Below are 25,768 nucleotides of genomic sequence, written 5' to 3'. Positions count from 1 at the left end.
AAAAAAAAAAAAAAAAGAAAAACCTTGATGTAGGAAAAAGGACATCAACAAGCTGCTCACAGAGATAGAAACGCAAATAACCAGTAAAAATGGGAAAAATGTTAATCTCACTGGTAAGCCAAAGAAATGCAAATTAAACGATGTATTAGTACTTTTTCTTTATAAATTAGCAAAACAGATCATTTAAACCACCCTAATGTTCAGTGCTGGTGAGGGGCGGCAGAATGGGCATCCTTCTACTGGTAGAGGTGTGAATTGGCACAAAGTTCTTAAAGGCAATTTTTCAACACATGTGAGAAGATTTTTTAAATTATTATTTTTTAATTTAGCAGTGGCACCACTAAGAATTTATCCTAGGAAATAAGGAGAGAGATTCATGAATTTCTGTATAAGTTTGTTCATTTCAGTGTTATTTCTAATAGCAATAAATTTGGAAATACCTTAAATGTGAACAGTAAAAGAATAATTAAATCCATAACACATCTATGCATATATTATATAGCTATTAAAACTGATATTGTCCAAGAAATTTTAATGATGTGGAAAAATTCTCACAGTATATGTGGAGGGGAAAAGCAGATTACAACATTTTATTTCAATTAAAATTCACTTCTAAATATATAATCCATGGGGGAAAAAGAATTCCTAAGAAATATACTAAGAGAGTTCACTTCTAAGAGGATAGGGTAGACATAATCTCCCCTATACTGCTAAGTACAGCTAAAACTCTGGATATTATATATAAAACAAACCTAAGATGACTTTGAAAGAGAGAGAGAAGAAGGTAGACCAGTTAGGGACCTTGGGACACAAGGAAGGATGTGGGATGTGGTTCCCAGATTTCTTTTTGCCTCATATATCCCATATCTGATCTACTTCATTTTTCTTCTCTCTGAAAAATTTCTTTTAACATTTCTTGCGCGACAAGTCTATGGTGACAAATTCCCTTGGTTTTTGTTTGTCTGAGGACATCTTTACTTCCTCTCCACTTTTGAAGGATAATTTTGCTGGATACAGAATTCTTGGTTGATCTTTTCCTTTCCACACTTCAAATATTTCACTCCAATCTCTTCTTTCTTGTGTCGTTTATAAAGAGAAGTCTGACATAGTTCTTATCCTTGTTCTTCTGTAGGTACAGTGTTTTTTCTCTCTGTCTTTTTCCAAGATTTTCTCTTTATCTTTGGTTTTCCGAAGTTTGAATATGATATGCCTAGGTATAGTTTTTTTGGGCATTTATCATGCTTGGTATTCTCTGAGCTTCCTGGATCTGTGGTTTGGTGTCTGTCATTAATTTTGGAAAATTTTCAGTCATTATTACTCAAATATTTTTTCTGCTCGTTTCTCTCTCTGTCTTCTCTTTCTGATATTCTCACTGCGTATCTGTTATACCTTTTGTTATTGTCCCACAGTTCTTGGATTTTCTGTTCTGTTTCATTCATTCTTTTTTCTCTTTGCATTTCAGTTTTGGAGTTTATATTGACATTTCTTCAAGCTCACTGATTCTTTGGCTGTGTGTGATCTACTGATAATCTTGTTAAAGGCATTCCTTAGTTCTTACAGTGTACTTTTATTTCTAGCATTTCCTTTTGATTCTTTCTTAGAGTTTCAATCTCTGTTTACATTACCCATCTTTTCTTGTGTCTTGTCCACTTTTTCCATTGGATATTAATGGATATTAAGATTAATATTTTAGCATATTAATCATAGTTATTTTAAATTTCTGGTTTGATAATTCCAAAATCTGTTATATCCGAATCTGATTCTGATGCTTGCTTTGTCTCTTCAGACTGTTGTTTTCTTGCCTCTTGGAATGCCTTGTAGTTTTTTATTGAAAGCTGGACATAACATATTGGGTAATAGGAACCAAGGTAAGTAGGCCTTTCTCTGGCTAAGAGTTACACTATGTTTACTGTTTGCTGTAACTGTAGGTGTCTGAGGCTTGAATCTCCTCCACTGTCTTTGTTTTTGTCTCCTCTGTTGTCTTTGGGTTCCCTAGAAGCTCCTTCTTAGATGGAGTCTGAGCCGAGCTGTTCTTTGATCGATGACCCTCTGTTGTACAGAGGCTCTGTAGGTGTGGTGGTAAGGCCTGTGCTGGGGAAGGCATTTGACAATCGTGTGACTAGGTCTCACTCTTTGAGTGGGTCTAGGCTCCTGGACTGTCACCTTCACAAGTTTTTCTCAGCATTTGCCCCTGCCTTAGGTGAGGCGGGAAGACTCGAGGGGGCTGGAGTTTGCTAATTGCCCTTCTTCAGGTCCGATAAGGCTTTGGTAAAACAGTTTTTCTTGAAAGCTGGTGCTCATTACAGAGAATGGAACAAAGAACAGAACTCTCTGGGAGTATTTTAACATGGTTTCTTTCCCCTTCCCCACGTGGGGAGCAGGAGATTTTTCTCTGATCTTCACAGTGAGAATACGGGGGCTCCTGGAGGTAAAACTCACCAAGTATGGGGTTCCCTAAGACTTAGCCCCTCATAATTTTTAACTCTCAAGCTAATCCATGCGGAGCCTACAGAGATTTGTTGATGAGAGTTTGTGTGTTCTTGCAGGGACTGGCTCTAGCAGCAGGCTTTGCTTGGGCCTAACGACCGGTTTTCGGGGCAGCATTTTTCCCTGTGATCTCAGTTCTCTAAGAGATCTAAGAAGAGATCTTTCTTGGTTTGTTCAACTTTTTCTCGTTGTGAGGATGGGAGTGATAACTTCCAGGTTCTTTACATGTTGGAACAAAGCCAAAAGTCCATAAGTTGCGCTTTTTTTTCTCTTTTCTTTTGGTGAGGAACATTGGGCCTGAGCTAACATCTGTTGCCAATCTTACTTTTTTTGCTTGAAGAAGATTGTTGCTAAGCTAACATCTATACCAATTTCCCTCTGTTTTGTATGTGGGGCGCTGCCACAGCATGGCTTGATGAATGGTGTATAGGTCTGCGCCAAGGATCCGAACCCACAAACCCCAGACTGCCAAGTGGAATGCATAAACTTAATCACTGTGTCACCAGGCTGGCCCCACAAGTTGCTTTTTTTTTTTTATTTTTTTATTTTTTTTAAAGATTTTATTTTTTCCTTTTTCTCCCCAAAGCCCCCCCGGTACATAGTTGTGTATTCTTCGTTGTTCTTCGTTGTGGGTTCTTCTAGTTGTGGCATGTGGGACGCTGCCTCAGCGTGGTCTGATGAGCAGTGCCATGTCTGCGCCCAGGATTCGAACTAACGAAACACTGGGCTGCCTGCAGCGGAATGCACGAGCTTAACCACTCGGCCACGGGGCCAGCCCCCCCACAAGTTGCTTTTTAACGATAATTTTACAAAAATGGGCATCAGTATAATCAAGAGATAGAATCATTGGTGGCTGAGTTTCATTGATCTTAATTATGTTGACCATTTTAAAGAACTGGAACCTGCTTTCAAATTAAAATTTTTAAGACACACACTGTACACATATGCTTATTCTTACAACTTTATTTTATTTTACATTACTCTCCCATGGAACTGCCCACTGCTTAATAAGAAAAGCCTTTAACCACTTTTGATCACTAAGTCTTTGCAATTATATAAAATAGCAGAGGTTGAAAGAATGAAAACCTATGAACTGTGTAGGGAGCCGCATTTTAAATATATTTAACATTGGCTATCCTGTGATTTGATTTTCTTAAACAAAAGACAGCATCTTGTATTTTTCTTTCAAGAAATGTTTTACAGTGTAGTAATTCTGTCAATTGTGAGTCATTTAAACGCAGCCAGAGATAGAGCTTTTTATTCATGCTATAATGGTCATTATCAGACTTGGAAGCTCTTATGCTTAATAAATAGCTGCAGTTTTTAGTGACTAAAATGCTGAAGATTGGTCTAATTTATTGTAATTACCAATAGGATATTTCCTATAAAATGTAATTTAACTAGGATGCATTGTTTTAAAATTACAGTTTGTGAAGCTTTTAAGATAGCAAATTTGATTTTAAATTCTTTTTTTTTTTTCCCATTTAGGTTGCTTCCAGCTGTAATTGATCAGAAATTATTTATTTTCCCTCTGGAATCTGAGGGTAAACTTTGGAAACCCCAAAAACAGCACAGTACATTTCCACATCCCTTTCCAAGAGTAAAGGTAGGAACAGAGAAATCCAGAGAGACGGAAAGTGGACTAGAGGTTGCTCAGGGCTGGGAGGAGGGGAGAGCCGAGTGACTTCTAATGGATATCCAGTTTCTTTCGGGATAATGAAAACGTTCTGGAATCAGATAGTGGCGGTCGCCGCACAACTCTGTGTATCTACTAAACACCGCTGAATGGTACAATTTAAAAGTGTGAATTTTAATGTATATGAATTATATCTCAGGAAAGTTGTTTGAAAAAAATTTTTTTTAAGATTAAAGGTAGGAAATTTGCTTTGTGTTCTAAATGAGAAAACATGTCGTTGTTTCAGGTATGGTCATGGTATTGTCAATTTCTACGTCAGAAAGCAAAATAAATCAAAACAGAATGCCTTCTAATTTTTGAACAAAGCCCTAGATGGAGAGTCTCCAGGTGGCAAGGGACAGAGCTCAGGAGGTTTCTGACTGTGTCTCCACTGGGTGTTTCTTCAATTTGAGTCCTCTTCCCTCTCGGACTCCCCCAAAGTATTAGTAGGTTGCCTCTTTGGAGTACCAGGTACTGTTACCAGTGCTTTGGGAATACTAACTTCTTTAACCTCCAGAGCAACCCTATAAAGAGGTGTCATTGTTGTCTTCATTTTATTGATGAAGAAACCAAGGTACAGCGACGTTCAGTAAATTGCCCAAGACAACACAGCCAGTAAGAGTCAGAGTCAGGATTATGAACCCAGAAATGTAGGGATCCAGAGCTGTGCTCTTAACCCCTCTGGGACCCTTTTTAAAATAAGAGCTTTATTGAGATATAATTTATATACCATAAAATTCACCCTTTCTAAGTGTTCAATTCAATGGTTTTTAGTATGTTCACAGAGTTGTGCAGCCAACTTATGGTACCCTTTTTATAATTGTTGTATTAGCCTGTATTTTTCCTTCAGTACACTTGCCACAATTTGTAATTAGATATTGGGTTGTATGATTTTTTAAAAAATATCTGTCTGCCCACTAAATTGTAAGCTTAATTAGGGCAACATCCATCTCAGTTTGTTCAGTGCTATATAATGCCAGGGGACTCTCAATAAATGTTTGCTGAAGGAATAAATGAAACCACTGCAGTTACCTCTAAGGGTATGCTCATCCCCGTGTAAAATGTCAGTGCAGGCTGCTCTGCACTCCCAAAGCAGCCCGCTCCTACCTTTGTCCTTGCTCTTGTTACACTGGGTTCATTCAGCCACTATCCGTGGGAGACTTAATCTGTGCCAAGGACTGTTAGGGGCACGCTGGGATGGGCAATTCAGAGCAGGTCCCTGCTGTCATAGAACTTACATGCTAGTGAGGGGAGACAGACCATAGATAAGAAAATACGAGATGATAATAAAGTCTTGGATGAAAATAAAAGAGAGTGTTGTGATAAAGGGAGCTTAAACTTATCTTGCTTACTATTAAGTACCTGCTTCAGTTAAATTTTTATTATTTTGCCAGGAATCTTAGGAGGGCCACAGAGGGTCTACAAGTGGAAGATTGTAGATCTCTGCTTTATAAGGACGATGAAATAAAGTATCTGAAATTAGAACTGTTGTAGAAGGTAGAGTTGCTATTATTATTCCAGAAAAAAAATAAATGGCCAGGAATTAATTTTCCCAAAAGAGTTTTGACTCCTGGCAATGATTATAAAGATAAGGAATCTTATGTGCTGACTATGACCCCGGGTTCTTTTAGCTGCGGTGAGCATGGGTGAGCTTCATTTAGAAAGGGGCAGGGACTGTTTCCCATCCTGACTTCACCTCCAGGGCCTGGATCCCTGTTGATGTTTTATTCCTGATATCAGTGACATCTGCTTAAAAATGCATCACCGCTGGCACAAAAGATAGCCCTAATTTTGCACAGTAAAGTCAATGACAAGCAGTGCTGTTTCGCCAGCTGTTCGGCAAGCCTACTACACCAACTGAAAAGCTTACATTATTAAGTAGTTGTGAAATCCAACTGGGATATTACCACCTCTAATTGCCCACTGCAGACCTTTTCAACTAGGTAAACCCCAGTTGCTCTTTTAAGCTCTTTTTCCAAAGTGGAGAGCTGTTTTTGGAATTCCGTTTCACACCAAAAAACTTAAATGACAAACGGTTAGGAGTTGCTCAGTTGTAATTAAGAATCATAATTAAGAATTGTTTATCAATCTTCTTTTACATTTGAGAAAACCATATTCTGATGGTTTTTCCTCATAGTATGTCTCAGCTCTGACTCAGTGCCAGCCCAGCCCCTCCTGGAAACATCTTGGGCGACAGGCACACATGTCCTCAGAACAGTCAAGGAAAGGGTTTGAAATAAAAACAACGAAAGATGAGGAGGAGGGAAGAAGAGAAGGAGAAAAAGTTTATAGGCCAAGAGAGTATTTGATTTTCTTGTTGTGTCTGACAAGCTAAGTCTGAAGGCAATTTCAAAATAGAAATTCCTAAACTGTTTAGATCAAAGGACCTGCTTAGAAGCGAGATACAGTCGGTGTGTTTGTGGAGGAGGGAAAATAAACCCGTGTCATTGCTTGAGAGTTATTTCCTATGTTAGTTCCATAAAATGGATGCTTTATCAATCAGACATGAAAAAATATAGCATGATCTAATATGCCGCAGCAATGTGTGAGATCTGTGTCTGAGACGGGAATCTTTAATTTTGTGAATTTAGATCTAATTGAGAAAGAAATTTTCAAAGTTTGATCAAATTATTGAGGATTTTTGACATTATGAAGAATAATATGGTGAGAGATCAAAGAAGGAAAAGTCAGGGCAAGTAAGGGTGCTTCACAGATTTTCACTGTGAGTTATACCCTACTTCACACTGGGTGGAAAATTGCTGATAAGATGGCAGCTGGATTTTACAGAATAGAGTAGGGAGAGGAGAATGCCTGCCATGAGCCAACCACTGTGAGCTCTGTCTTAGAACGTAAGCTCCATGAGAGCAGAGACTTTTTAAAAATATTCTTTTCCTTTTCCATGGCTTTTTAAAAACGTTTTGAGAATATTCAAACAAACCAAACCATTTCTCCTTCACCTGGATTTAACAGTGTTAACCTTTACCATCTTCGCTTTATCTATCTTTTATTGAAGTGTTTTAAAATATAGACCTACTGATGTTTCACCCTTTAATGCTTGCACAGGCGTCTTTAGAAATGAACGTATTCCTACTTACCTACAATACCATTATCAGGCCTTAAAAAATTACCAATAATTCTTGAATATAATGACTACTGAGCTCACACTCAGATTTCCCCAATTATTCCCCAAATGGCTTTTACTGATCTTTTATCCAACCCTGGATCTGCTAAGATTTATCCATTGCATTTCGTTGTTTTGTTGCTTAAGTCTCTATCAATCTAAAGGAGAGAGACTCTCTCTCGTTCATTGCTGCCACCAGTGCCTAGATGTGCCCTGTGTGGCATCAGATGACAATATCTGGTTAGAAGTGTAGATTCACATCCTGGCTCTACCACTTACACTGGCACCTTGGCAAGTCACTTAACCTCTCTGTGCCTCAGCTCCACATCTGCAGAATGGGCGTAATGATAACACCCACCTCATAGCGCTTTGTAAGGATAAATGAGTTAACACAGGTAAATGTTTATAACAGGGCCCCATACATGGTGAGTGCTATATAAGTGTTAATTCTTCTTCTTATTTGTTGATGAATACTGGTCAACCTCGATTATGTACCTAGTATGTGCCAGCCACTATTTTAGGCATCAGTCATACTTCTCTGCTCTCTTGGAGCTCACATTCTAGTTGGGGTGGGGTAGGCATTAGGAAAACAAAAAAGGATTTGAAAAGTAAATGTACAGGATGTAAGTTGGTGAGAGAAAAGCTGGGGAAGGAACATAGGGGTGTTGGGACGGTCTCACTTGTAGGGTGACACGAGCAGAAATCTGCTGGACGTGAGGGAGTGGTCATTTGGCTATTTGGAGGAGGAGCATTCTGAGCAGAGGAAACAGAACGTGCAAAGATCCTGAGATAGGAGAGTGAACAACAAGGAAGCCGGAGAGGGATGCGCGACGGGGAGAGAAGTAGGAAAGGAGGAGGGGCCAGATCTTGTGGCCCATTGTGAGGACTGCAGATGTTACTCTGATGAGAAAGAGACGCGCTGGAGGCTCTTCATCTGATTTGCAACTTGAAAGGGTCGCTCTGGCTTCTGTGTTGAGAATATGACGTAAAGGGCAAGGGCAGAAGCAGAAGACCATTCGGGAGCCTCTGTTAGCGGTGATGATGAAGTCCTCTCTCATCCTCACAGCATTTTCTGGGAAGGAATTATCGTCATCCTTATTTTACAGATGAGGGGACTGAGGATGAGAGATGATAGTAATTTACAGCTAAGAAATGGAAGGACTAGGGTTCAAACTCAGGTCTGTTTGACCTCAAAGTCCTGGCTTTTCCTCACCACTGTTAAAAATACAAAATCCTGGGGCTGGCCAGGTGGTCTAGCGGTTAAGTGTGCATGTTCCACTTTGGCAGCTCAGGGTTCGCCGGTTCAGATCCCGGGTGCGGACATGGCACTGCTTGGCAAGCCATGCTGTGGTAGGCGTCCCACATAGAAAGTAGAGGAAGATGGGCACGGATGTGAGCTCAGGGCCAGTCTTCCTCAGCAAGAAGAGGAGGATTGGCAGCAGTTAGCTCAGGGCTAATCTTCCTCAAAAAAAGAAAAAGTACAAGATCTTGAGCTCCCTTCCTGTGTTTGCCCCAGGGAAATTTATAACTGGAAAAAAAAAGCAGCAGAATAAATTCTTTATTTTGTCCACAAGTAGCCCTAAGTATCCTCAGAATTTTCCTCAGATATGTCCCTCTAAACTTTCCCAAAGAAACTTCTCAATGTGGTGCTCCTAATAAAGGTGACCTTTTTACTTTCTGATTTTTTGCAGTAATATTAATGTGGCAGTTATGACGCCACATTAGAATGATGTATAATATGTTATGATACTCTATCATCTGTAATGCTGTTTTACCATAATTGGTTACCATTCAATTGGTTTACATATACACTTCAAAGTGGTGTATATTTTACAGTGTGTGTTAAGTTGTAGGTAATAGAAGAGGTGATTAGGCATGGTATTTGGGATTTTTTCTATAAAAAATGGGCATCAAAAATTGGTCCTTAGGACTGTATCTTCTGAAACGTTGCTATGAGAAGATTCAGTTAGCTACATATTTTTGACTCATAGGACCTTTTCCAGAAACAGAAGGTACTTACTACAACTGCTAAGACTGCCTAAATTTTTTTATATGGCATTCCATGTGTCAGTAACATTTCAAAGGTGGCATCCCAGATTTCTCATGCTTTTCTCGCTGGCTTGCAGGAGATGCTAACTTCTGGGCATGCAGGAGAGCCATCACTCCTCGGCCACCAACTCCTGAGAGTTGTTGCAGTGAAGGAAGGGAGGGCGTGGAGTCAGCAATTGGCCATGTGCCATGAAATTGGTACTCTACTGCTATAAGCTGATGATTGTGTCCCTGTGGCATGTTGTAAGAACAACACAAACATAGTAAAACTAAAAATGTTTTGCGCCAGCCCCTATGGCTTAGTGGTTAAAGTTGGGCGCTCTCACTGCTTCGGCGGCCTGGGTTTGTTTCCCGGTTGCAGAACCACACCACCCATCTGTCAGTTACCATGCTGTGCCAGCTGCTCACATAGAAGAACTAGAAGGACTCACAACTGGAATATACAACTATGTACTGGGGCTTTGGAGAGAAAAAAAAAAAGAGGAAGGTTGGCAAAAGATGTTTGCTCAGGGCAAATCTTTCCCTGCAAAAAAAAAAAAGAAAACTAAAAATGTCTTTCATCATTGGTGTGCTATTTCATTTCCTCAAATGTTTTAATTTTAATGCTACTATGTGCTAGGTGCTGGGGATGCAACTCTCAGTGCTGTCGGAGCTCACAGTCTATAGACAGGCGTTCTGCAGACAGTGTGCTGAGGGCTTTAATAGCAGTTTGAAAAAAAGGCTCTGGTAGGACTAGTGGTGTATGCCTCATGCCTGGGCTTCGTGGAACCAGTAAGTGCCTCATCTCTAAAATATGTTTCCAGCACTACGGTCTCTGACCTCAGCATCCCAGTCTGCCTGCTCACATAGCACGTTCTTCCAACAATTCTTCAACACTACAAGCACCTCCAATCCATTGACCTCTCGTTATCTCGCTATTTATCACTTTTGCCCCTTGTCCCTTTCCTCCTTAGCTACATTAGATTACATGTTTGTGGCAGAAATTGTTAGTCCCCTACCCACTATCCATTCCCCAATCTGCATTACTAACAGAACTGTGATTTTGTTTGGGATGTCATCTCTCCATGAGGAAGAAGATTCCTCATGTCTGAGCCTTCCCTGCAGCTAAGTGTGACCGTGTGCCCCAGTTCTGTGCAGTGAGTACTGAGCAGCAGTCTACTGGGGGTTGGTCCTAAGGAATTGTTTTGCTTTCCTGATAAAAGGGGATAATCACAACTGGCATGTCCCTTCTCCCCTTCTCCCCTTTCCCCTTTCTTTTTGCCTTGAACAAAGACATGACATCTGGAGCCGCGGCAATCATCTCACAACTATGAGGTGACGAGCCTAAGGACAAAAGGCAACGCTCTGAGAATGGCAGAATGGAAAGGGGAAGAGGAACTGAGCCCCAGTAGCTTTTCTGAGCAGCTGATTTTTAGCTAGAAATATGGCTGCACAATATAAAGACTACATTTCCCAGCTTCCCTTGCAGTTGGACATAGCTATCTGAGCAAGTACTGGCTAATGAAATGTAAGAGGAGGTATTAAGGGAAGTTTTCTGGAAACTTGCCTAAAAGATAGCTGGCTTACGCCCTTTGACTCTTTTCTTCTCCTTCCACTCTTCTCTGCCTGGATTGAGGTCATGATGGCTGGAACTCTAGCAGCCATATTAAGCCAGGAGGAGGTGGCCCATACGTTAGGGACAGCAGAACACTAAGCTGGAAGAAGCCTGGTTCCTAGCAACTTCATGGACTTCCAACTCTGAACAGCCTATCTCTGGACTTCACATACATGAGAGGAACAAATTTTGTCTTATTTAAGCAATGTTTTTTGAATTTTCAGTCACATACAAAGAAACTTAGTCCTAACCTTCCTATTATCAAATTCATCAATTTTTCTATGTCTGGACTTATATTTTATGTCTTCTCCTTTGTCTTAATGGAAGAAATATCCCTTCCCATATTAACAGGAACCTCTTATTAAGGGCTTAGCTTTTGCAATTATCCCCTCTCATTAATCATCAATTTCTCACTCTTCAGTATTCCCAGATTCTTGCATGACCAGCTCAGTTTTTTCACTCAGGTCTCAGTAGAATTGTCATCTCCTCAGAGAGGCTGTCCTTGACCACCATATCGAAGGGAGCCTCCCCTTATTCTCTATCCTATTATTCTACTGTATTTTATTTAGAGCACTTATGGCAATCTGAAATTAATTGTCTATCTGTTTATGTGGTTATTACCTGATTCCTTACATCCCTTCAAGAATGTAAGACCCCTGTGGGCAGGGACTTTATCTTTCTTGTTCACCAACACCTAGTAGACTCTCAAGAACTGTTTGAATGAATGATTGAATTTTGGGGGAGTAGAAAAGGAGAGATAGAGTTAGGGGAGGCCTCTCAGAGGAGTTTATACCTGCTCTGAGTTCAAGGTTGAGCAAAACTGTGCCGAGAAGACACTGAAGAGGGGAGAAGAGGACATTCCCAGAAGAGGGAACAGGATGCGCACTGGCAGAGGTGGAGAGAACGTGCCATATGTGGAGAAGGCTGGCCATCCAGCATGAATGGAGCACAGAGCAGTCACGAGGGAATGGCTGGAGAGGGAGCTAGAAAGTAAGAAGGCGCCAGATCACGCCACCCTACGGGAAGCTATTAGAGGGCTTTAAAGAGGTGAAAGCATATTTCAGTTAGTGGCCAGAGGCTCACTCGTTCTGGAGGTGATGCAGAGGATGGGTTGGAGGTCCGAAGACCCATCTTAGGGGCCATTAAGGGGTCCACGTAATAATCACTGAGGGCACAGGCCATAGCAGTGCCAGCGGGGATTGGAGAGAGAGTAAAGGATCTGATGGACAGATAGGAGGTTGAATCAAGAGCGCATCGACTAACACGTCTTTACAATGCGGCAGCGCGTTTTGATGGAAAGACTTTGGAGTCAGAGACATAAATCAAATCTTGACTCTCCACTTTTGGGTTGTGTCACCTTGAGAAGTCACTTATCTTCATTGGTAAAGGAGTGATAACATCACACACTCCCTCTTGTCACTTTTAGGACTAAAGTAAATCGCTTGGGTTCTGACAACACCCTCCTGTCGTGGTGGTGATGCTCTGATTGTGGATCCCTCCAGCCCTAGCGGGAGGTCAGAGAGGATATCGTAGGGCATAGCATGTTAGAGTTGAAATAAAAACTAAATCATCAAGAATTACATTTTAATTACACTTTAACTTCACATATGACTTTTTATTAAGAAAATTTATTTTGGAATAGACACAAAAATAGAATGCAACCCATGTAACCGTCACCCAGCTTTAACAGTTCCCATAATTTACCACTTTTATTTCATCTATTCCCTCTGCTTTTTTTGGGTAAAGTGTTCAAAAGCAAATCCCAGGCATCATATCATTTTAGCCTTAAATACTTCAGATAAGGTCTTAAAAAAACGTATTATCACACCTAACAAATTCAACAATGCATCAATATTATATAATTCCAAGTCCACGTTCAGTTTTCCCTATTTGTCTTAAAATTGTCTTTCTGCAGTTGTTTGTGCAAATTAGGATGTAAACAAAGTCCACACACTGCAGGTGCATCTCATTTTATTTATAAAAGTTTTCTCATTTAAAAAATATCATTTATTGGTTAAAGAAACCAGTTCATTTGTCATATAGGCTTTTCCCCTACAGTCTGGATTTGGCTGGTTGCAATCTCATGGTGTCATTTAACGTGTTCCTCTGTTCCTAGTATTTCATGTAAACTGGTAGTTTTTTCTCAAAGCTTGATCAGATTCAAATAACACCTTTTGGTGGGAATATTTCATGAGTGGTGCTGTATAGTTCCTCTTATAATGTCTCAAGAGGCAATTTCTTTTTCCTCTTTGAATGAGGTGAAGATTGATCAGTGAGTCCAATTATCACCAGCTCAATCTATTCTTTATAAAGTTCCCCACAACCTTTCACCTAATGGTATTAGCAACCATTGATGTTTACCTAAATATGTCATTTCATTAGGGACTGCAAAGTAGTGATTTTATAATTCTATCATTCCTTCTGCATTTATTAGCTTCTATGAAGAACTTTCCCTTAGCAACTCTTTGGTGAATCTGAAAAAAATAGATCTTCAGGAAAAGCAGGATAAATACTTGATTCTTTCTTTTATCTACCACTTTCAGATTTGTTTCTCAATTTTATCAATTAGGTTTTTGGGGGAGAAGGGGAAATATTATTAAGAACACACAGATTTTTATGTATTTGAAGTGTCTCAATCCTTTGCAGTCATTAGTTTTTGACCAGTAGGCTCCTGAGTAGTACTTTATCATTTGCAAGAAACTTAACAAACAACTCCGTGAAGGTAGGTATTATTACCAAGTTTTGCAAATGAGAAATCTAGATCATATGGCTTGAACCAGAACTTGGTGTCTATTATCCTTTCCATTAAACATATAATGGTTGAAAGAATCAGAGTGTTAAAGATGACTGGATTGTTTGTCTTTTTTCCTGTTTTCTGGTTTTGAGATTAAACAGCAGATGTCTTTAACCAGTGGGAATATGATATTAAGCAATATACACTTTAGAAGGCATTACTTGTAGCAAACACTGTTGAGAATAATGTTACGCTGATAATACTGTAACTTAGTAAATAGCCTGTCTCAACTTTGTTTGTGAAGCATTTCAATTTTGATTACTCTGTGTGGGATCTACCGCTCAGATGTATGTCATTTTATGGTCTGCCCATGTCTGGGGAGTTGGCATTACATGCTGCCTAGTGTTTTTAATTCAGAACTTCTTCTAAAAGAAACCTTAGCCTCTTGTGTTCAAACCCTAGTTTTAATAGCATAAGCTATTTCCTTCTTATATAGCTTTGTGGGCATAGTAATAAAATAAATACCACAAAATCACTGATGAGATGAAAATTGAGCTCCCTGCTTCTGTGCAGCCATGTAGGTAAAACAGTAATTGGCTCTGATAATAACTTTTGTTTTTACAAACCAAAGTCTAAATGAGAGTCACATTTGATATATCTGCTTGTAATTACTATCAAAAGGAGAGAATACAAAATTTAGATTGGTTAGTGACTCAAGATAGATTAAATAAATTGCTGTCTTTTCTTGACCAATTTAAGGAAAATTTTTGAAATTATTTCTGATATTTATCTTACTGTTGGTAAAAAATGATCATCTTCCAGAACATGCTTTTCTGCTTAATGAGATGATTAATTTTGTTTTTTAAATCACTTATGCTTATAACTATTTTCCTGTACATCTCTATAGATGGTTTGTAAGACAAATTTAGGTTATGAACGTATTTGTTAGTGATTTTCAGTGAAACCATTTGATATGTTAATATTACTTAAATATAGACTCCTTCAATATGTTTTATAAAGGGAAATTAAATCATTTGTGCTACATATTGTTATTTTGGTATACACATGCTTTCGTGCCAAAATAGTAAAGATTAGAATCTTAATAATTCTAAAGGAGCTTTCCCATTGCTTTAGAAGCCAACTATTACAGAATTGATATTACAAGCTGTAATTTCTGTTGGATTCCTATTTACATTTTGATTTCTTTCCAAAAATATCTGTGCTGGACACTGGTGCCACAGAAATGTAAAAATGAGCATAGAACAACTGGATTTTAATGCCAGTTTTCACAATGATTCTGTATTTGATCATTTCCTCTCTCCATCAGTCCAAGAGCCACACAAGGTTGATGGAACATAAGAAAACCAAGAAAACAGCTAAGGTCCACTGAACCAATGATCCCTGAATTAAAAAGTTCTAACAGAGCTTAGACATGAGAGATGAAGCTGTTACCGTCAACTGTATACAGAATACATATTTGAAAAACACCCTAATTATAGAAGCCACATCCAGTCAATATAATGCATATTAGCAATTTCCCAATCCTTGGTAGAATGGAAATTATTCCGAAAGTTTAATTAAGAAGGAACAAATTATGTGCAGGTTTTAATTTCAATAAAAGAGGCACCGAGCTTCCATGAAAAACTCTGGTATAGTGCTGTGAGTGGGGGCTCCCCACGGAAGGAAGCCATGTATAATTAGGCACTACATTGCTTTTGTCATCACATGTACTTCAAGGAGAAGGGAAGAGATATGCCTTATTTGCAACCTGTGTCCCTGTGTGGGTTAAATAAAGTGGACAGTTGAGTGCAGTTATTTGGAGATTTGGTTTAAAAACTGCTATTGAAAAAATAAAAGGAAGATTTGGAGCCTGTGTTACGAAATAACTTATCTAGACAGCATGCATTCCACGGTATTTTTGTCGTCTTCTCCTTCATTTTGACCTTATGAATGGCACGGGCCACTTATGAATGCTTCAGATCAAAGAAATACCTGGATGATGAACTAAGCCATCTGGTTCCTACAACCATTTTGACAATTGCATCAGATCATCCTCAGAACTAAGACACTCAGTTGAAAGGAAGTCAGTTTTTTTAATTGCTCACAACACCTCCTTTTTAAAAAGTCTCAAAGGCCACATGCTATATGATTCCATTTATGTGAAATGTCCAAAAGGAGCAGATCCAAGAAACAGAAAGATTAGCAGTTGCCAGGGCCTGGGAGGAGGCGGGAATGGGGAGTGATCCTTAATGGGTACGAGGTTTCTTTTTGGGGTGATGAAAATGTTCTAGAATTAGATAGGGGTGAGGGTTGTACAACTTTGTGAATATGCTAAAACCCACTGAATTATATACTTTTAAAGGGGTGAATTTGATGGTATGTAAATTATATCACAATAAAAACGTCACCAAAGACTTCAGAAACTGTTGGGACCACCATATTCCTTAAGTGTCAGGTTGCCTTTTAGCATCAAATCGTAGAATGCCAAAGCAGGGGAGGGAGGGTCGGGGGTGGATATTTATTCAAGAGACCAAGTCTAAGTGGTTCATTTTGCAGATAAAGAAACTGACTTCCAAAGAGAGGAAGTGACTTCCCAAGGTCACATGCAGGCAGTTCAGGATAGAGCAAGACTGGAACCCACGTTTCTGGACACCTATCCAGTGCTCCTTTCCACGGCCACTCTTCTGCCTATTTAAGCATATCAGCAATAACTAATTTGAATTGTTTAAAATGAGGAATACCTGGCTCAAAGTGACGCTCTTAGTTTTTCTAATGAAAGCATACATTTTTCCTACAGATAGCAAAATCTCCGTGACGAAGTAAATAAATTTGTTGTGGTAAATTTACCAAGTCCAAACTGAGATTTACCTGTAAACGTCCCTTGAGGAAAGTGGCCACATTAACAGACCGAGGGAGCCCTCTACCTGTGTGTGTGTAGTATAGATTTCACTGGCAAAATCCTTGACCTGGAAAGCTAAAAATAAATCAAGACCAGGTATTCTAGTCCTTTGTCCACCTTGGTTGGCTTCTAGCATTATTTCTGAGAAAATGAATAGCATCCAAGGATGCATTTGTATGAGGAGTAGGACACATGGAGGAAAATCTGCAGAAAGTTCCTGTTCCATGAACAAAAGAGACCAATTAGCAGCGTAAATAAAAGACCCAAATAATAGATACATATTTTCCAGTGGGAATTACATTAAAATAATTATTTTCAAAGAACTTTATACTCCTTTGAGGATATAAAATGTTAGTAAGCATTTTTGTTCTTCCAGCATGAAAGTTTCATTGTTTCTTTGTTTCAGCGAAAGATAGGGTTGGATGTAAGAATCATGCAGGATCCTGAGAACATCCGCCACAGAGCTGCTGTCAAAGCCAACTATGGAATCAGTTTGCCACACATTAATCAGAGAAAAGCAAGTGTAAGTAATGAGCTGTTTAAATGAGCTCTTAATTTTCTTAGGACTTAAAAGTTACATATTAGTAGGGTAAGACCCAATGTAGATTTTAAGTAAAGATTTTGATCCTTTTGTCCTTAGAATTTCTGAAGATGAAATGGAGTGGCTTTCATTCTTCTTTTAATTAGAAATGATTTTAAAAATGTAAACTTATTTTTAAAAGGTCTATTTGTAGCTCATTCAGATTTCTCTATTTTATTTGCTGTTCCTAAATAATCTAGTACCATAATTTTAACAAGGATGGAATAATTTAATAACAAGAAGAATTAATAGAGAAATTTAAAATATTTTATTTCTTTGATAGTAGGCTCACCACTAGAAAAATCAAAACGAAACAACAGCACAGTATCAGCTTCAATGGTATATACTCACACAATATGCAAAATCTAAGAATATTATTCTGAATCTGAAGCAAGCAAGGATTAATCCTCTATGTCAGCAAGATGATGAGAGGGAAAAATAATCAAGTAGATTTTGGCATTAAGGGATCTCAGAATCTGCCTATTTTTGCACATTAACTTGCTGCTAAGTGTCCAAAGCAAGGATTGTACTCTTTCTGTGTTGTGAGGTTTTCTTAGGAGAATTAAGAGTAGTGCTTCATTTTAATTGGGAAATCATTTTATTTGAGATCATTTCTAATACTGAAAATAACTAGTGAGGTGGTATCTATACATTTTTAAATACATGTGTAACCTTTGGCGTCTCTCAAAAGCTCTTAAATGTATACTTTGGTGAAATCAAAACGAAAAGCAAGATTAATTTTAGAGTTAAATTGAAAAACCATTTTCAACCAGCATAATAGTCTCTTAGATTAATCTTCCAAATTTCCTACGTAGACATTTTCAACTGCTTACTCCATTCACGTAACCCTGGAATATATTTTTAGTTCCTCTCGGTGTACTTCGTGTTATTCTAACAGGTTTGGTTTAAGAGGACTTTATCATAGAAATGCTTTTATAGCCTAAGAAATAACCAGAAAGTTAGATATTTTTATTCCTGCTGAAACTTTATTTAAAATGTCACTGTGAATAATATGAAAGGGTCTTTATCTGCTTCCCATGAGCCCAAAGCCCTTGAAAGAAAAATATTATTTCTCTGGCTGTACAGACAGAAGCAGATTTGTCTTGTGTTGTTGTTGGTTTTCCCCTTCAATCTAGAATTAATATTGGCTTAGCTGGTGGAGCGCTGAGGCTTCGTAGCCCAAGGCAACTGCTGCATTGCTTGGAAACTTTTCCCAGTGAATATGGAAGTTTAAAAAGGCATACTTCTAGATTTAGAGAGGATTGTGCTTTGCTTTAATGAATCCAAGTGAAGATTCAGACATAAATAGGAATTCAAAGTTATATCCAAAATTTGGGGCAGAATCTTAGTCGTTCATTATATTCTTTCTAATTCGCAAATAGCCTGAGTGCCTTGGATACTGTGCCCATGTACTTTGAACACAGAGGATTTGGGAAAACACTTTGCCTTGTAGGACATACAGATAATGTACACTCATTGATTGCATTAAAGAGCCTTTTTTTTTTTTCCATAAAACTTGACTCCATAAAAATCCACACCAGAGCACTTTAACATGTATGTACACGATGTACATTTTGCTCAAACTGACTACTGGCATTTCGATCAAAATAGTTGACCGTATCATTTTATGTTGATGTACAGGTATGTGAGGGCACTAACTGAAAACTGGCATTTCCATTTGGGATTTACAAAACATTGTGAAGCATGGTGCAAAAAGTCCTGTGAAAGAAATATTCAGGTGTTTGGTTTTCAACAGTCATGCGGAGCATTTGGGAATAAATACGGTTGAGACTTACCACGTATAAAAAATGTTTTTGAAAGCACTTCCCTAAGCTGCAGCACCGTGTCTAGCATTGTGATGCATGGTTAATTAGAGAAGCCGCATCAAGGCTAATCGCTTTCTAGAACAACTCCAAACACTCAGAGGGGGTTATTATTTGGCTGCCGAGGGCCATGTGTTTCCTTACTTCTTCTGAAACTTGAACAGCTTGTCAAAAGCCTGTAAATAATCTGAGACACTTTGACAGAGCACATTTGAGTATGTAACTAGTTTACATTATTAGTTCCTAGAAACTGGTATTTTCTCCATTTTGTGAAGAGGTGTATCCTTCCTGCTAATAAGGGGCTGATGCAAAGATTTTAGTGCATTGAAAACACACTCCAGACACACACACACACGTACACACTCACACACACATCACAAAATTGCCTTCCGAATGTTATGTCCTGTAACTCTGTTATGTAAAATCAATTTACGAAAAAGTATTAAAAGTGAAATTCATCGACTATTTTTTCAGTATCTTAAATCTGCCAAATAATGCAAAAAACAAAACTCTCTCACAGGTTTGTGAGTAGGGCCTTAGAGGTGTAGGGAGGTGAGAAGAAATCTCTGGTACTTTTCATACTTCCTCACTGACATTTGGCTCCAGTCAGACTTTCTAGTGCAACACATTAAAAGGCCTACAGAAAATCTGACTTTGATTTATTTTTTTTGAATAAAAAGTGTTTCTTAAAAGGCTTGAAACATGTATCTGTTAACATGAATTTTAAAAGAACGATTATGAATGCATAACAAAATAGCCAAAGAAAACATTGCTTTGAATTGCGGCACAAATAACTCTGATTATAACTGTTATGACCTAGAAAAGAATCATAAAAACATTTTTCTTTTTGACAAGATATGAGTTGCTGCAGAATTATACCAGTTCTTTGGTCCCACTTTCCAAATAAATAAATATATAATGCAACGTAAACTTAGAATCCTTTACTTATTCATGAGGTTGAATTTAATACTATTATGATTTCTAGATTTTATGAGTCATACGTTATGCAGTGTTTTTCACTAACTTAGTTGGGTAGCAACCACACTTCACAAATCATGGTTTCATTCTTTACGGTGTCACTTGGGGTGTACACAGTAATCTCTCTCACTGAAAGAGCATCCATTTCTGCAGTGATAAAGTAATGGAAAGTGAGGCAATTGTGTTAATGTCAAATGATTAGAAGAAGCACCAGGAGTAAGGGGCGGGGAGAAGGAGGGGGGAGAAAGAAGGACGACTTCAAAACACAATTGTGTTTTAAGCCCATGCATATGGCCACAATTACAGTCACAACATAATTTGGCAACGGTAGCAGAATTAGATTTAAACAAATTGATGTTACACTGCAGTAATTCAGAATGAGCTTGTTGCATTTATAAACCATAACAAGAAGCCGAGTGAATTAATAAACCCTTCTTGTCACTAAAAATAAAAAAGGGAATAATTGCTGAGATGGAGTTAACTTAACAGATGACTATAGTCAGCATCCTTTCAGCCTAGATATGGGAAAGTGAAGGTCACCCCCATCTCAGATGACAAAGAGGGAACATTTTGTTGGTAAACAAATTAATCTTTTGAAAGGTCGCCATTTGTTTTAAGTTTTTATCCAGTTCTTGTCATCTGGAATCAGAGATTGACTGTCATTTCACTAGGCAGGGGTGCAGTTGAAGCAGACAAAGCTGCTTCTGTACATATCAGCATTCCTTGACAAAACTCGGTGCCTGATTGGGATGCTATGGGCTGCTGGTTTACAGCTGTCTCCGGACAAGAATGGAGGCCCACCCCTGAATTCCAATAAGATGGGCCTGCATATTCCGCCTGCTGTAAGCTGGCCCTCTGCCCACATGTAAAATGTATTGTAGTTCAAGCCAGCAATTATCTCTTTTACTTCCTTCTGTGCTGCTTCTGTTCCCTTTTTCCAAAAACAGATGTGGGTATTCACTCAAGTTCTGCATCTATTCTTTCTCACACCTGCCGGGGCAGAATTTTGACAGAGGTAGAGTTTGAGGGAGCCAGCAGACAACAATCAGATGTAATTTCTTTGAGAGCAGCTTAAAAAGAAAACGTTGATTTTTCAGGAAATGTGGAATCAGCATCTTGATCCCCCTCCCTTTCCCCAGGAGCATTTGGTAAATTAAATTAGTTGAACAAAAGGAAATAGCTTTAAAGACATTCAGAAATGCCATATCCTATTTATGACGCACAGTCATTACCCAAGGACAGCGATGGCGTACGCCACATCCCATTTCTATTGTTAGGGAGCTTTCTCTTCAGGTTGCTTACAAAGAGTTTTCAAGAAAATGATGACTTTTCATGTATTCCACCAACATGGTGGCGGCGGCGGTGGTAGAAGCGGTGGTATATTGCCTTTGTATGTTGTTATTTAGAATTTTGGTTTTGCATTCGTTTGGAGTGCTGAGAAAGTGAAGAAAGTGATGTGACAATTGTCATTGGCTGGTGTCTGGCTTTCTCACAAACGCCCATTATTCTGGGAGTGGTGAGAGAGAGGCAAACAGAGGCTACACGCTGTCAGATGACATCCACAGAAAATCTAGCTCTAGAGAGTTCTCTAACCTCCTAAGAAGGCTGTGTTTCTTGAGTTTCTGTGCGAGGATTCTACACGTTCCCAACCCAACCCTGTGCTCACTCTAAGCACTTTCTAGCTCTGAGCATAGTGATTCTGGGTCAGACTGCCTGGTGTGAATGCTTACTAAATGGGGGACCTCCTAGAAACAGCCTCCATTTCCTTGTGTGTAAAATGTCCATAGTAAGAGTATCTCAATTTAAATGAGATAATTCAAAGTAGTTAACAAAGGTCCTGGTACAAATAAGTGCGCTGAAAATATTAGCTATGACCATTGGCCATTTTCACATAGCTTATTGTGCCATGTTTTATACTGTCCTCTAAAGCTTACATTATTGTAGGGGTTGGGGGGGAGAACCAGAATATTACTGAGGCCCCTTCCAGGGATTCTATTTAATATTTCATATGATGATGGCTTCTTTCCCGCATGGAAATGAAGACAGGGACCTTGTTGTCTGTTCTGTTGGTCTGTTTTTCTAATCCTCCACTGCACCACGCAGTGTTCTGCACGTAGTAGGTACTCAGGAGACACCCAATTTGTTTCCTTGTCCGTCCAGTCTCTGCATTGAAACTATATAACCTGATGCCGAGTCTGGAAGTGAAGTAGCAGTTTTGCTGGCCCACAGTAGGCCAGATTGCACAGGGCATCCTGCCACTGAGCCGTCTGATCGAGTTTACCTGGTAAAACACCCTTGCTCCTGGATTCATATTGTAGCCTTGCCTCCAGCTGTTTCCAGGAGCAAGTTACTCTACCTCGCTCATTCTCATTTTCCCAGTTTATCAAATGGGGAGGCTAGATGGGATGCAGTTGGTGTGGTGGGAGGGGTTTGGAGTCGAGTGGATCAGTCTATCTGCCATTTTCCAGGCGTGAAACCCTAAGCAAGCAAACTAATGTCTCCAGTCCTCAGTTTTCTTTTCTGTAAGGTCAAGATAACGGTGCCTGCTAGGCAAGGGTGTTACAGGGATTATGATAATACATTAACATTGCTGGCACATGATACTGCCTAATAAGGTTCCTGTCTTTCTGAAAAATGAATTAATATTAAAAATTTCATACTTCCGTCTTCACACCTGTGCTTCCAGAAAAGGATCTGATTTGGCTCTTTTCACACACCAGTAAATGAGTGATACGGCTTAATGCCCTGGTTTTCAAATTGTTGCAGAGAACTCCAATGAGTTTCAGGGAGGTTGCAAGCATTTGATTCATATTTATTTAATTCATATTTCACTTTTTGTGATAAATATTTAAACTATTCTAAAGTGTAATAAAGAACAATACAGACATACTTAAGTTAGGTACCAAATTTTAATGCATTAGGTACCATTAATGGGTTAATTTGTGCCATCAGGTTAACTGTGAGCACATGGGTGTGCATGTGTGCATGCATGTGTGTGTATGTGTGTGTGCATGTACATTTGAATTTCCTATAAAGGTGTTTTTATTAGATAGGGTGTATCTTGGTACAAGTCATATTTTGAAATGCCAATCTGCTCATATACACTCCTATAAATCATACAAAATAAATAAGTGAAGATTAAATGAGCTAATACATGTCAAGTTCTTAAAGCAGTTCTTAGCCCCCAGTAAGCATTCAATAAATGTTAACTGGTATTACTATTTCAACACACGTGTGCTCCCATCCATTAAAAGCCAGGCAAGTCCTCTGGTGCACACATTTGGCACAGCATACTAGTCAACGGTGCAGTTACAATAATATGTATTGCGTCATGATAATATAGCATTACAGATTGTTGCATTGCACATTTTCAGTTTGGGTTGGTTCCTTCCTGATTCGAAGTGTGCTGTACAGTCTTCATTTGGCATCACGGGGTTGCAATGTCACTTTGTTTACAACTGCAGATTAAAGGTCAGCAATAAAGCATCATTTTAAATTTGGACTCCGCATGCAAAGCAAAATTAGCTAGCTTTGAAACTGAGTGAATATCTGAAAGGGAAGGGTCTTGAGATGTCCAAAAAGAAACTTAAATGGGACAGGAGGGAACGTCTGAAAGTGTTACAAGACACATTTGAAAAGAACTTTTGGTCATTCAACCCTTCAATAATAATAGTTTTTATTAAGTGTGCCAGCCACTAGGCTAGTGCTTTATGTACAGTATCTTATTTAACCCTTCCACCTATAAAATAGATGTTTTTATAACCGTTTTACACATGAGGAAACTGAGACTAAGATTAAGCTACTTGCCTAAGGTTATAAAGTAAGTAAGAGAGTCAGGGTTCAAATTATTTATGAATCTATTTGTCAGATCTGCCCAAATTGAGCTCGTACCAACTAATTCTTATTTACTAAGGAATGTGAGCAGTTATAGATATTGCTAGTGATTGTATTTTGAAACAAAAGAATCCTACTATTCTTTAAAGCTTCTGGATCATTTTAGCTGAAGAAAATCCTGAGATTATAGGCACCTCAACAAATGGTTAGCAATAGGAAATTACTTCTCTGTTAATGTTAGGATTTTCTCCATCTTGTGCGGCCCAAATAAAATATAGAAATAAATTGTATGCTGTGACGGATGTAAGATTGCAGTCGTTATCTATAACCCTTGATTTCATAAGTTTGCCTTCATCAAAACAGCCTCATTATTTCCAGTGTTTATTATAAACACTTACAAATATAACTATTATGTATACTTATACTTATTTATGTATTTAAAATTCAACATATAAAATTATACTAAATTCTTATAAAACTTGCGTTTATTTACGTATCAGCATTCTATTTAAGGTCGCATTTGAAAAGCAGATTCTATTGCTGAAAATAAATTTGAAAATCTTTGGCAGAGAGTATCACCTCTCCCATGGGTTTTTGCTTCTTAACAAGAGTAAATCCTCTATTTAATTAAACCAAAGGAGTTAGACTCTATTAAGGGATTTCAAGCATGAGTGGACAGGGAGCAGAGGGATTTAGGGGGTGCAGGAGGAGAGCCTTTGCACGGCCCTGGACTCATCCCAGGTCGGCAGCCACCTGTGAAGCAGCTAGCCCGGCCCCCTCAGGAGAGCCAGGGCCTTTGCGCTTTGTGACTTGAGCTTTGGACCTGAGTCTGGTATTTGTTAGACTTCGTACTAAGAGGTTATGTTTCTAATCTTGTAATTCCATTTTGATGAGCCAAAAATTAGGAAGATGGAGGCGGCCAAGTCAGCTGTATGATAGTTTATGTCACAAGGGGTCCATGGATAGAATTGTATTTCAATATAATTGGATTCCAATGTATGTTATTTTATGCATTTATAAAAACATTATTTTGAGAAGGGGTCCGTAGCCTTTGCTAGACTGCCAACGGGGTCCACGTCCCGCCAAAAGTTAGAACTCTCTGTGATAGATCTCCTTTCCTTTCATGTGAGCATCTAGCGTGGGGCAAAGTATGTATCAGAACAGAGGAGCATCCTAAAAGCTCTGTATTCTTTATGGAGGGAAGATCCAGTTCTCTCAGCTGACCGTGTAGGAGACCTACGAAAAAGTGCACATATCTGGACTTCCACTCCAGATTTTCAAAAGAATTGCATCTTCGTGAGTAAAAATATAAAACTTCATGCTTTCATCTAACTACCATTGCTTTTCTGTGGCAAGGAGGAAAATGGAACAGCTACAAAAGTGGTAATGCTTGCAATATTGTAGTAAGTATTCTGTTTAAAATGAAGCAAAGGAAAAATACTACAGCAAGTAGCACAGTAGCATTAGCCACAAGAGAAACGGGCTGAATAGAATTGTTTTTATCATGGCCCAGGTTAATTATCTACTGAGAGGTACTTGAGATGAATAAATACTGTTGCTGTGTTCTCCAATATTCTAACTCATGGTACCTTAAACTGTACTGGAATTCAAGTATACATTCCTAGCCTTTTAAAAACCTCTTTGGTAGAATATAAGTAAGTACCCATAGACTAGAGTGATTCACCCTATCCTTTCTTTAAAAGCATAGCCTCTGAATCAGAATGTGTCGTGTAAGCCCGGAAGATATTTATTTAGAGGAGATCCCTCTTGTTAGGCTGTAAAGTTGGCATAGTATGCCACCAAATTACCTGATTTATACAGTCTTTTGATATCTATCTCTATCTCCAATGATAGCCTGAATAAATCTGCTTATGGTTAGCAAGTAAAGGGTCTGAAAGCAGCCAGGCACACATTAGTGGAAAGAACCACAGACAAGAGTCAGAAGACTTGGGCGCTAATCCTGCCTTTGCCACTGAGACAAGCCAAGTTATGAT

The 25,768-nt window shown here is 38.8% G+C and overlaps 1 protein-coding gene across 3 annotated transcripts in view; it reads left to right on the top strand.

Annotated features, from left to right (window-relative positions):
- Positions 1 to 25,768, top strand: part of IQCH (IQ motif containing H) — a 177,722-nt gene that overhangs the window by 14,421 nt on the left and 137,533 nt on the right. For all 3 annotated transcript variants that reach the window (XR_011540770.1, XM_070622800.1, XM_070622791.1), the window contains exons 4-5: positions 3,976 to 4,093; positions 16,966 to 17,082. Coding sequence is in view for 2 of the 3 variants with exons in the window: in XM_070622800.1 (XP_070478901.1) it covers positions 3,976 to 4,093; positions 16,966 to 17,082 (235 nt within the window). In the remaining variant the exon portion in view is untranslated. The remainder of the gene's footprint in view (positions 1 to 3,975; positions 4,094 to 16,965; positions 17,083 to 25,768) is intronic.

The sequence above is a fragment of the Equus przewalskii genome, chromosome 1 (assembly GCF_037783145.1).
Source record: "Equus przewalskii isolate Varuska chromosome 1, EquPr2, whole genome shotgun sequence".
NCBI lineage: Eukaryota > Metazoa > Chordata > Mammalia > Perissodactyla > Equidae > Equus > Equus przewalskii.
This window is presented reverse-complemented; position numbering and strand designations above follow the sequence as displayed.